Genomic DNA, 13,365 nt, shown 5'->3' on the forward strand with positions numbered 1-13,365 from the left:
TTTTTGAGGGACAAGGCAAGACAGGGGTTTTCCACCAATGGTCTTATTCCAAATTAAATCCTGATAAGCCGACAACCAGGCCATACAATTAGATCTACTTACCGAGTATGGATAAGTGGGAATCATTCTATAATAACAACTCTCTCGAGCTACGTGGCTCATAATATAGACTTGAGCCGGTCAAACGTCTATGCTACAGTAACATACAGAATCAATAAGAGTTATTAATGTTTCGGTACCACCAGAAATACCAAACTGGTTGGTGCTGTGGGAATGTAATAGGCCAGTCTTGGCCGGTGGACAGGTCCTTCTCCAAGCGTTTGCCAAGAAGAAGATAGCAGATCGGGGACCAGAGGAAGCCAAACGGGAGCTGCAGGGGATCAGCGGAGGTAAGTATAGATTTTTTTATTTTGACCCGGCCCCAGCAACATATACATTTTTAAAATACTCCCAAAAATACCTTCAAGTTTGTTTATTGCTGTCTAGTCAATCTAGGACACCTTCTGGAAACAACCAGAGACATTAAAGGGGTACTCTGCTGCCACAGCGTACGGAACATTTTGTTCCAAACGCTGGGTGCGGCGGCAAGAGATCGTGACATCATGGCCAGGCCCCTTGTGATGTCACACCACGTTCCCTCAATGCATGTCTATGGGAGGGGGCGTGGCGTACACCACGCCCCCTCCCATAGACTTGCATTGAGGGGGCCTGGCATGATGTCACGTCACAAGGGGCCTGGCCATGACGTCACGATCTTTTGCCCTTGCCCACTGCACCCAGCGTTCTAAACGAACACCAGGTGCTGCACAGAGATCGTGGGGGTCCCCAGCTGCGGGCCACCCGTGATCAGACATCTTATCCACTATCCTTTGGATATGGGATCAGATTTCTAGGGGCAGAGTACCCCTTTAAAGTAGTTATCCGGTGCTGAAAAACGTATTCCAATCCTAAGGATAGGGGATGTTTCAGATCGGGGGGGTCCTACCGCTGGGCCCCCATGATCTCCTGTACGGGGCCCGGCAGCCTGCGGAAAGGGGGAGTGTTGACCACCGTACGAAGTGACGGCTGACACGACCCTTCAATACAACTCTATGGCAGAGCCGGAGTGCTGCCTTCGTCAATCTCCGGCTCTGCCATAGCGATGTATTGAGGGGGCGTGTCGGCCGCCGCTTCGTGCGGTGGTCGACACCAGCTATCTGGCCAGCGAGCCAGGGCCCTGTACAGGAGATCACAGGGGGGCCCCGGCGGTCAGACCCCCCCGCGATCTGAAACTTATCCCCTATCCTTGGGATAGGGGATAAGATTTTCAGCACTGGACTACCCCTTTAAGCTGGGACCACTTGAACGACTGGCAACCTATAAAGACGACATCTTGTGAGATGATCAGCCTGACTATCCTGCCCCCCACAACCCATCTGTTCTCCTTATCCCGACTCAGTTTAGATCACATACGTGTGCTCACACCCCCTTAGTGGGAAACATGGTGGAATTGTTGGAAGACTACATGATCTTACAGCACCCAAAAATTCATAATGTTCTGTAGACTGTAATCCTCCGGAATCGCTCTCTGATTGTACAAGAGTAGAATGTATTTCATCATGTTTCAATACTAAATAATAATAAATTGCAAACAAATTCACACAGGACTCCTGCCTCTTCTCCTGACAGGTGCTCGGTTCTCCTGAACGGCCTTACAGCGATGGCGGATGCCATAAACATCTCTATGGTCTATTTCTCTCATCGGGACTTCCTCCTGTTGGGATTCCCAGGCTTCCATAAATCTCGGCACCTCTTGTTCATCCCATTCTTTATCGTCTACCTCGTCATCCTAGTCACCAATGGCCTGATCATCCACACGGTGCGGGCGGAGAGCTCCCTGCATGCTCCAATGTACGTTCTCATCTCTTCGCTGTCTGCCGTGAACATCTGCAGCACGACCACCATAGTACCAAAGATGCTCCTCGGATTCCTCTTCCATCAGAATCACATATCACTGGATGGATGTTTAGTTCAAATGTTCTTCATTTACTGCACCACCATGCTGGACTGCAATATTCTGTTGATGATGGCGCTGGATCGGTACGTTGCTATATGTAGGCCGCTGCGTTATTCCAAAATAATGACCAAGCAGAAGTTGGTCCTCCTGAGTATTATGGCATTGGTACGTTGTACGTTTACCGTATTTCCCGTCATCTATCTCGCCTCCCGGGTAAACTTCTGCAAATCAAACATCATCCGACACTTCGCTTGTGAGCACATGGCCCTCCTGAGTTTGGCCTGTAGTAATATCACCAAAAATAAAATAATGGGGTTGATCATTAGAGTCATTGACCTTCTAATCGATATGAGCCTCCTCTCCTTCTCGTACGGCAGCATCCTGAGGGTGGCGCTGACCATGTCCAACGATGCTACAAGACACAAGTCTCTACACACATGTGGGACCCACATCCTGGTCATCCTCATCGTCTACTTCTTCAGGATGTCATCGTCTATTGTCTACAGGGTGTCCCGATCTGTGTCTCAAGACACACACAACCTTCTCACTGCCATGTACCTACTCATTCCTGCCCTGGTCAACCCAATCATTTATGGTCTACGGGCCAAGGAGATCAGAATCCGGATGCTGAAAATATTCCACCAGAAAACAATATTTACAAACAGGTAAACACTATGACTTTGTCTAAAGAAGAACATACATGTGAAAGGTCAGTGGTTCTAAAAAAATTTAGCAATTCACGAACACAATTTAACGAAAGAGCATGAGTCTGCACCATCTTTCTTAAAGGGGTACTCGTCCCCGAGACAGGCCACACCTTCTTGTGAACTCACGCCATGCCCCCTCCATTCATGCCTATGGGAAGGGGGGGGTGGCGACCATCACGCCCCCTCCCATAGGCATGAATGGAGGGGCCTGGCGTGACCTCACGAGGGGGTGTGGCATGATGTCACAATTAACGCAGCCGGAACCCAGCATTCTAAACATAATGTTTAAACCGCCTGGTGCTGCACGGACATCGCATCGCCGGGACCCTTGTGATCAGACATCTTATCCCCTATCCTTTGGGTAGGAGATAAGATGTCTATTGGCGGAGTACCCCTTTAACACAGTCTTTCTTCCAAACTCCTATGGCGGCATCAGGACGACATTGTCTATCATTTGAGGTAAATCATTGCAAATGTATTTAAAAAGGAGTCATTTTAATTTCTCATGGACATGTGACATTTATCTCTAGCTCCTCCCATTTCTCTCGATCATCTTGGAGATGTTTCTTGTCACCTTAATCGGAGTCGCCTTGTTGGAAACATTTGTGTTTAATCCATGTTATATAACAGATTTGCTATACATGTGTATCCAGAATAGCAATGGTTAATGTATTGAAGTGAAGCATGAATAAAACCAGTTATTGGCGTATCGTGTATGGTAAAGATGAAGAGTAACAAACAGTAAATGAAATCAGTGAAACAGGATGTGCGCGCCCATATACAGTCACCACAATGTCTGCTCATAAAAAGCTGTTCCCAAGCTTTACACAACTGCGCTCATCCTCCTCATCATCGTCATCGTCCTCCTCATCGTCCTCGTCCTCCTCATCCTCATCATCCTCATCATCATCCTCGTCCTCGTCATCGTCCTCATCATCGTCCTCATCCTCATCCTCATCATCGTCCTCGTCCTCATCATCCTCCTCATCCTCATCCTCCTCCTCATCCTCATCCTCATCATCGTCCTCGTCCTCATCATCCTCCTCATCCTCGTCCTCGTCCTCATCATCCTCCTCCTCATCCTCATCCTCCTCATCCTCCTCCTCATCCACATCATCGTCCTCGTCCTCATCGCTGAAGCACGTGACCTGTTCTGATCTCCTGGACTGGTACAGAATAAAACCTACTTACATATGAATCCTGGATCGTCCCTCATTAATAGCTGAAGATTCTCCTGACACCTGTGGTACATTCAGCGGGCTGGACAGGATATGGAAAGACTGTCTATATCAGAGCAAATACCAAGCCATGAGAGGGAAAGAACTGCCTGTAGAGCTCAGACACAGTCCTGTCTATATAAGGCCTCACAGCTGACAATGTATATCAGAGCAAACACCAAGCCATGAGGTAGAAAGAACTGCCTGTAGAGATCAGGCACAGCCCTGTCTATATAAGGCCTCACAGCTGACACTGTATATCAGAGCAAATACCAAGCCATGAGGAGAAAGAACTGTCTGTAGAGCTCAGGCACAGCCCTGTCTATATAAGATCTCACAGCTGACAATGTACATCAGAGCAAACACCAAGCCATGAGGAGGAAATAAGTGTCTGTAGAGCTCAGACACAGCCCTGTCTATATAAGGCCTCACAGCTGACACTGTATATCAGAGCAAACACCAAGCCATGAGAGGGAAAGAACTGTCTGTAGAGCTCAGGCACAGCCCTGTCTATATAAGGTCTCACAGCTGACAATGTATATCAGAGCAAACACCAAGTCATGAGGTGGAAAGAACTGTCTGTAGAGCTCACACACAGCCCTGTCTATATAAGGTCTCACAGCTGACAATGTATATCAGAGCAAATACCAAGCCATGAGGGGGAAATAAGTGCCTGTTGAGCCCAGACACAACCCTGTCTATAAAAGGTCTCACAGCTGACAATGTATATCAGAGAAAACACCAAGCCATGAGGGAGAAAGAACTGCCTGTAGAGCTCAGACACAGCCCTGTCTATATAAGGTCTCACATCTGACAATGTATATCAAAGCAAAAACCAAGCCATGAGACGGGAAAGAACTGCCTGTAGAGCCCAGACACAACCCTGCCTATATGCTGACAATGTATATCAGAGCAAATACCAAGTCATGAGGGGGAAAGAACTGCCTGTAGAGCCCAGACACAACCCTGTCTATAAAAGGTCTCACATCTGACAATGCATATCAGAGCAAAAACCAAGCCATGAGGGGGAAAGAACTGCCTGTAGAGCTCAGACACAGGCCTGTCTATATAAGATCTCACAGCTGACAATGTATATCAGAGCAAACACCAAGCCATGAGGGGGAAATAACTGCCTGTAGAGCCCAGACACAACCCTGTCTATATAAGGTCTCACATCTGACAATGCATATCAGAGCAAAAACCAAGCCATGAGGAGAAAGAACTGCCTGTAGAGCTCAGACACAGCCCTGTCTATATAAGGTCTCACAGCTGACAATGGATATCAGAGCAAACACCAAGCCATGAGGGGGAAATAACTGCCTGTAGAGCCCAGACACAACCCTGTCTATATAAGGTCTCACATCTGACAATGCATATCAGAGCAAAAACCAAGCCATGAGGAGAAAGAACTGCCTGTAGAGCTCAGACACAGCCCTGTCTATATAAGGTCTCACAGCTGACAATGTATATCAGAGCAAACATCAAGTCATGAGGAGGAAAGAACTGCCTGTAGAGCTCAGACACAGCCCTGTCTATATAAGGTCTCACAGCTGACAATGTATATCAAAGCAAAAACCAAGCCATGAGGAGAAAGAACTGCCTGTAGAGCTCAGACACAGCCCTGTCTATATAAGGTCTCACAGCTGACAATGTATATCAGCGCAAACACCGAGCCATGTGAGGGAAAGAACTGTCTGTAGAGATCAGAGACAGGATTGTGTGGAGCCATAGATCTGGAGAAGGGGACAAAACATTTATACTGCGCTGAAAGTTCCCAAGAACCAAGTGACAAAGGAAGTGATTTATCAAACCTGTACAGATGAAAAGTATTCCAGTTGCCTATAGCAACCAATCAGATTGCTTCTTTTATTTTTCAGAGACCTATTTAAAAATGAAACAAATCCAAAGAAGCAGCAGCACACAAGGTATACGGTGCAAAAAAAGTTTGTGGTTTTATTGCATCAGTGCATACAGAGCAACGTTTCTGCGACCTCCTCGTCGCCTTTCTCAAGCTCAACTAAGTGACCCCTCAGTGCAGTTTAAATACATTTAGTAATTACAACAATGGTTAACATAAGTGTGAATATAGGGCATGACATAGTATACAACAGTGCGTCATACATTAGTGATCCAGTGGTGGTGACGATAATTCCTCATTAGTGATTCCTCCCAGTGCAGGTGAATGTGGGCGGATACTTGAGATCTACGTCATTTAAGTATATACATAATGTACAAAGTTATTATAAGCACTTACCCAACAGAGCATATCGCGGACTGTAACACGTTGAATGAGCGGGGCAAAAAAGTAACTGCGCAGGTCAGAGCAGTACTGTCAATCAGAGGCAGGCTGCGCTGATCGCGTGCACCCAATCGCATTCTATGCAACGTTGACATGCGTACTCGTGAAGAGGGAAAAGTATCACATACTGACCATGTCTTTTTAAAAGTAAAAAAAAAAAAAAAGCAATCTAATTAGTTGTTATAACGGCACCGCTCCTCCACTGATGATGTGCAGATGGGAGAGACTTCCAGAAGGTCCAGAACCATCACTGCAGCCTCCACAATCTAAGCAGATAGAAGCCCTAGAGGAAACCAGGCACTGCCCATCACCAGCCCAATACCATCCCTACAGTGATCATGGTGGGGGCAGCATCATGTCTGGGGGAGACCAGGTACTGCCCATCACCTGCCCAATACAATCCCTACAGTGATCATGGTGGGGGTAGCATCATGTCTGGAGGAAACCAGGCACTGCCCATCACCTGCCCAATACCATCCCTACAGTGATCATGGTGGGGGCAGGATCATGTCTGGAGGAAACCAGGCACTGCCCATCACCAGCCCAATACCATCCCTACAGTGATCATGGTGGGGGCAGCATCATGTCTGGGGGAGACCAGGTACTGCCCATCACCTGTCCAATACAATCCCTACAGTGATCATGGTGGGGGCAGCATCATGTCTGGAGGAAACCAGGCACTGCCCATCACCTGCCCAATACCATCCCTACAGTGATCATGGTGGGGGCAGCATCATGTCTGGGGGAAACCAGGTACTGCCCATCACCAGCCCAATACCATCCCTACAGTGATCATGGTGGGGGCAGCATCATGTCTGGGGGAGACCAGGTACTGCCCATCACCTGCCCAATACCATCCCTACAGTAATCATGGTGGGGGCAGCATCATGTCTGGAGGAAACCAGGTACTGCCCATCACCTGCCCAATACCATCCCTACAGTGATCATGGTGGGGGCAGCATCATGTCTGGAGGAAACCAGGCACTGCCCATCACCTGTCCAATACCATCCCTACAGTGATCATGGTGGGGGCAGCATCATGTCTGGAGGAAACCAGGCACTGCCCATCACCTGTCCAATACCATCCCTACAGTGATCATGGTGGGGGCAGCATCATGTCTGGAGGAAACCAGGCACTGCCCATCACCTGCCCAATACCATCCCTACAGTGATCATGGTGGGGGCAACATCATGTCTGAGGGAAACCAGGCACTGTCCAATACCATCCCTACAGTGATCATGGTGGGGGCAGCATCATGTCTGGAGGAAACCAGGCACTGCCCATCACCTGCCCAATACCATCCCTACAGTGACCATGGTGGGGGCAACATCATGTCTGAGGGAAACCAGGCACTGCCCAATACCATCCCTACAGTAATCATGGTGGGGGCAGCATCATGTCTGGAAGAAACCAGGTACTGCCCATCACCTGCCCAATACCATCCCTACAGTGATCATGGTGGGGGCAACATCATGTCTGAGGGAAACCAGGCACTGCCCATCACCTGCCCAATACCATCCCTACAGTGATCACGGTGGAGGCAGCATCATGTCTGAAGGAAACCAGGCACTGCCCATCACCTGCCCAATACCATCCCTACAGTGATCATGGTGGGGGCAGCATCATGTCTGGGGGAAACCAGGCACTGCTCATCACCTGCCCAATACCATCCCTACAGTGATCATGGTGGGGGTAGCATCATGTCTGGAGGAAACCAGGCACTGCCCATCACCTGCCCAATACCATCCCTACAGTGATCATGGTGGGGGCAGCATCATGTCTGGGAGAAATCAGGCATTGCCCATCACCTGCCCAATACCATCCCTACAGTGATCATGGTGGGGGCAGCATCATGTCTGGAGGAAACCGGGTACTGCCCATCACCTGCCCAATACCATCCCTACTGTGATCATGGTGGGGGCAGCATTATGTCTGAAGGAAACCAGGCACTGCCCAATACCATCCCTACAGTGATCATGGTGGAGGCAGAATCATTTATGGGGGAAACCGGGTACTTTCCATCACCTGCCCAATACCATCCCTACAGTGATCATGGTGGGGGCAGCATCATGTCTGGAGGAAACCAGGCACTGCCCATCACCTGCCCAATATCATCCCTACAGTGATCATGGTGGGGGCAGAATCATGTCTGGAGGAAACCAGGCACTGCCCATCACCTGCCCAATATCATCCCTACAGTGATCATGGTGGGGGCAGCATCATGTCTGGAGGAAACCAGGCAGTGTCTATCACCTGCCCAATACCATCCCTACAGTGATCATGGTGGGGGCAGAATCATGTCTGGAGGAAACCAGGCACTGCCCATCACCTGCCCAATGCCATCCCTACTGCGATCATGGGGGGGGGGGGGGGGGGCAGCATCATATCTGGGGGAAACCAGGTACTGCCCATCACCTGCCCAATACCATCCCTACAGTGATCATGGTGGGGGCAGCATCATGTCTGGAGGAAACCAGGCACTGCCCATCACCTGCCCAATACCATCCCTACAGTGATCATGGTGGGGACAGCATCATGTCTGGAGGAAACCAGGTACTGCCCATCACCTGCCCAATACCATCCCTACAGTGATCATGGTGGGGGCAGCATCATGTCTGGAGGAAACCAGGCACTGCCCATCACCTGTCCAATACCATCCCTACAGTGATCATGGTGGGGGCAGCATCATGTCTGGAGGAAACCAGGCACTGCCCATCACCTGTCCAATACCATCCCTACAGTGATCATGGTGGGGGCAACATCATGTCTGGAGGAAACCAGGCACTGCCCATCACCTGCCCAATACCATCCCTACAGTGATCATGGTGGGGGCAACATCATGTCTGAGGGAAACCAGGCACTGTCCAATACCATCCCTACAGTGATCATGGTGGGGGCAGCATCATGTCTGGAGGAAACCAGGCACTGCCCATCACCTGCCCAATACCATCCCTACAGTGACCATGGTGGGGGCAACATCATGTCTGAGGGAAACCAGGCACTGCCCAATACCATCCCTACAGTAATCATGGTGGGGGCAGCATCATGTCTGGAAGAAACCAGGTACTGCCCATCACCTGCCCAATACCATCCCTACAGTGATCATGGTGGGGGCAACATCATGTCTGAGGGAAACCAGGCACTGCCCATCACCTGCCCAATACCATCCCTACAGTGATCACGGTGGAGGCAGCATCATGTCTGAAGGAAACCAGGCACTGCCCAATACCATCCCTACAGTGATCATGGTGGGGGCAGCATCATGTCTGGGGGAAACCAGGCACTGCTCATCACCTGCCCAATACCATCCCTACAGTGATCATGGTGGGGGTAGCATCATGTCTGGAGGAAACCAGGCACTGCCCATCACCTGCCCAATACCATCCCTACAGTGATCATGGTGGGGGCAGCATCATGTCTGGGAGAAATCAGGCATTGCCCATCACCTGCCCAATACCATCCCTACAGTGATCATGGTGGGGGCAGCATCATGTCTGGAGGAAACCGGGTACTGCCCATCACCTGCCCAATACCATCCCTACTGTGATCATGGTGGGGGCAGCATTATGTCTGAAGGAAACCAGGCACTGCCCAATACCATCCCTACAGTGATCATGGTGGAGGCAGAATCATTTATGGGGGAAACCGGGTACTTTCCATCACCTGCCCAATACCATCCCTACAGTGATCATGGTGGGGGCAGCATCATGTCTGGAGGAAACCAGGCACTGCCCATCACCTGCCCAATATCATCCCTACAGTGATCATGGTGGGGGCAGAATCATGTCTGGAGGAAACCAGGCACTGCCCATCACCTGCCCAATATCATCCCTACAGTGATCATGGTGGGGGCAGCATCATGTCTGGAGGAAACCAGGCACTGCCCATCACCTGCCCAATACCATCCCTACAGTGATCATGGTGGGGGCAGCATCATGTCTGGAGGAAACCAGGCAGTGTCTATCACCTGCCCAATACCATCCCTACAGTGATCATGGTGGGGGCCGCTTCATGTCTGGAGGAAACCAGGCAGTGTCTATCACCTGCCCAATACCATCCCTACAGTGATCATGGTGGGGGCAGAATCATGTCTGGAGGAAACCAGGCACTGCCCATCACCTGCCCAATGCCATCCCTACAGCGATCATGGGGGGGGGGGGGCAGCATCATATCTGGGGGAAACCAGGTACTGCCCATCACCTGCCCAATACCATCCCTACAGTGATCATGGTGGGGGCAGCATCATGTCTGGAGGAAACCAGGCACTGCCCATCACCTGCCCAATAACATCCCTACAGTGATCATGGTGGGGGCAACATCATGTCTGAGGGAAACCAGGCACTGTCCAATACCATCCCTACAGTGATCATGGTGGGGGCAGCATCATGTCTGGAGGAAACCAGGCACTGCCCATCACCTGCCCAATACCATCCCTACAGTGACCATGGTGGGGGCAACATCATGTCTGAGGGAAACCAGGCACTGCCCAATACCATCCCTACAGTAATCATGGTGGGGGCAGCATCATGTCTGGAAGAAACCAGGTTCTGCCCATCACCTGCCCAATACCATCCCTACAGTGATCATGGTGGGGGCAACATCATGTCTGAGGGAAACCAGGCACTGCCCATCACCTGCCCAATACCATCCCTACAGTGATCACGGTGGAGGCAGCATCATGTCTGAAGGAAACCAGGCACTGCCCAATACCATCCCTACAGTGATCATGGTGGGGGCAGCATCATGTCTGGGGGAAACCAGGCACTGCTCATCACCTGCCCAATACCATCCCTACAGTGATCATGGTGGGGGTAGCATCATGTCTGGAGGAAACCAGGCACTGCCCATCACCTGCCCAATACCATCCCTACAGTGATCATGGTGGGGGCAGCATCATGTCTGGGAGAAATCAGGCATTGCCCATCACCTGCCCAATACCATCCCTACAGTGATCATGGTGGGGGCAGCATCATGTCTGGAGGAAACCGGGTACTGCCCATCACCTGCCCAATACCATCCCTACTGTGATCATGGTGGGGGCAGCATTATGTCTGAAGGAAACCAGGCACTGCCCAATACCATCCCTACAGTGATCATGGTGGAGGCAGAATCATTTATGGGGGAAACCGGGTACTTTCCATCACCTGCCCAATACCATCCCTACAGTGATCATGGTGGGGGCAGCATCATGTCTGGAGGAAACCAGGCACTGCCCATCACCTGCCCAATATCATCCCTACAGTGATCATGGTGGGGGCAGCATCATGTCTGGAGGAAACCAGGCACTGCCCATCACCTGCCCAATACCATCCCTACAGTGATCATGGTGGGGGCAGCATCATGTCTGGGGGAAACCAGGTACTGCCCATCACCAGCCCAATACCATCCCTACAGTGATCATGGTGGGGGCAGCATCATGTCTGGGGGAGACCAGGTACTGCCCATCACCTGCCCAATACCATCCCTACAGTAATCATGGTGGGGGCAGCATCATGTCTGGAGGAAACCAGGTACTGCCCATCACCTGCCCAATACCATCCCTACAGTGATCATGGTGGGGGCAGCATCATGTCTGGAGGAAACCAGGCACTGCCCATCACCTGTCCAATACCATCCCTACAGTGATCATGGTGGGGGCAGCATCATGTCTGGAGGAAACCAGGCACTGCCCATCACCTGTCCAATACCATCCCTACAGTGATCATGGTGGGGGCAGCATCATGTCTGGAGGAAACCAGGCACTGCCCATCACCTGCCCAATACCATCCCTACAGTGATCATGGTGGGGGCAACATCATGTCTGAGGGAAACCAGGCACTGTCCAATACCATCCCTACAGTGATCATGGTGGGGGCAGCATCATGTCTGGAGGAAACCAGGCACTGCCCATCACCTGCCCAATACCATCCCTACAGTGACCATGGTGGGGGCAACATCATGTCTGAGGGAAACCAGGCACTGCCCAATACCATCCCTACAGTAATCATGGTGGGGGCAGCATCATGTCTGGAAGAAACCAGGTACTGCCCATCACCTGCCCAATACCATCCCTACAGTGATCATGGTGGGGGCAACATCATGTCTGAGGGAAACCAGGCACTGCCCATCACCTGCCCAATACCATCCCTACAGTGATCACGGTGGAGGCAGCATCATGTCTGAAGGAAACCAGGCACTGCCCATCACCTGCCCAATACCATCCCTACAGTGATCATGGTGGGGGCAGCATCATGTCTGGGGGAAACCAGGCACTGCTCATCACCTGCCCAATACCATCCCTACAGTGATCATGGTGGGGGTAGCATCATGTCTGGAGGAAACCAGGCACTGCCCATCACCTGCCCAATACCATCCCTACAGTGATCATGGTGGGGGCAGCATCATGTCTGGGAGAAATCAGGCATTGCCCATCACCTGCCCAATACCATCCCTACAGTGATCATGGTGGGGGCAGCATCATGTCTGGAGGAAACCGGGTACTGCCCATCACCTGCCCAATACCATCCCTACTGTGATCATGGTGGGGGCAGCATTATGTCTGAAGGAAACCAGGCACTGCCCAATACCATCCCTACAGTGATCATGGTGGAGGCAGAATCATTTATGGGGGAAACCGGGTACTTTCCATCACCTGCCCAATACCATCCCTACAGTGATCATGGTGGGGGCAGCATCATGTCTGGAGGAAACCAGGCACTGCCCATCACCTGCCCAATATCATCCCTACAGTGATCATGGTGGGGGCAGAATCATGTCTGGAGGAAACCAGGCACTGCCCATCACCTGCCCAATATCATCCCTACAGTGATCATGGTGGGGGCAGCATCATGTCTGGAGGAAACCAGGCAGTGTCTATCACCTGCCCAATACCATCCCTACAGTGATCATGGTGGGGGCAGAATCATGTCTGGAGGAAACCAGGCACTGCCCATCACCTGCCCAATGCCATCCCTACAGCGATCATGGGGGGGGGGGGGGGCAGCATCATATCTGGGGGAAACCAGGTACTGCCCATCACCTGCCCAATACCATCCCTACAGTGATCATGGTGGGGGCAGCATCATGTCTGGAGGAAACCAGGCACTGCCCATCACCTGCCCAATACCATCCCTACAGTGATCATGGTGGGGGCAGCATCATGTCTG

General features: G+C 51.1%; 1 protein-coding gene across 1 annotated transcript; it reads left to right on the plus strand.

The window, feature by feature from the left end:
* The first annotated feature begins 1,699 nt into the window (after nucleotides 1-1,699).
* LOC130358143 (olfactory receptor 52D1-like) lies at nucleotides 1,700-2,698 on the plus strand. The gene has a single exon (XM_056560971.1). The coding sequence runs from the start codon at nucleotides 1,700-1,702 to the stop codon at nucleotides 2,663-2,665; it is 966 nt and encodes a 321-aa protein (XP_056416946.1). The 3' UTR covers nucleotides 2,666-2,698.
* The last annotated feature ends 10,667 nt before the right edge of the window (nucleotides 2,699-13,365 follow it).

This window comes from Hyla sarda, chromosome 2 (genome assembly GCF_029499605.1).
Source record: "Hyla sarda isolate aHylSar1 chromosome 2, aHylSar1.hap1, whole genome shotgun sequence".
NCBI lineage: Eukaryota > Metazoa > Chordata > Amphibia > Anura > Hylidae > Hyla > Hyla sarda.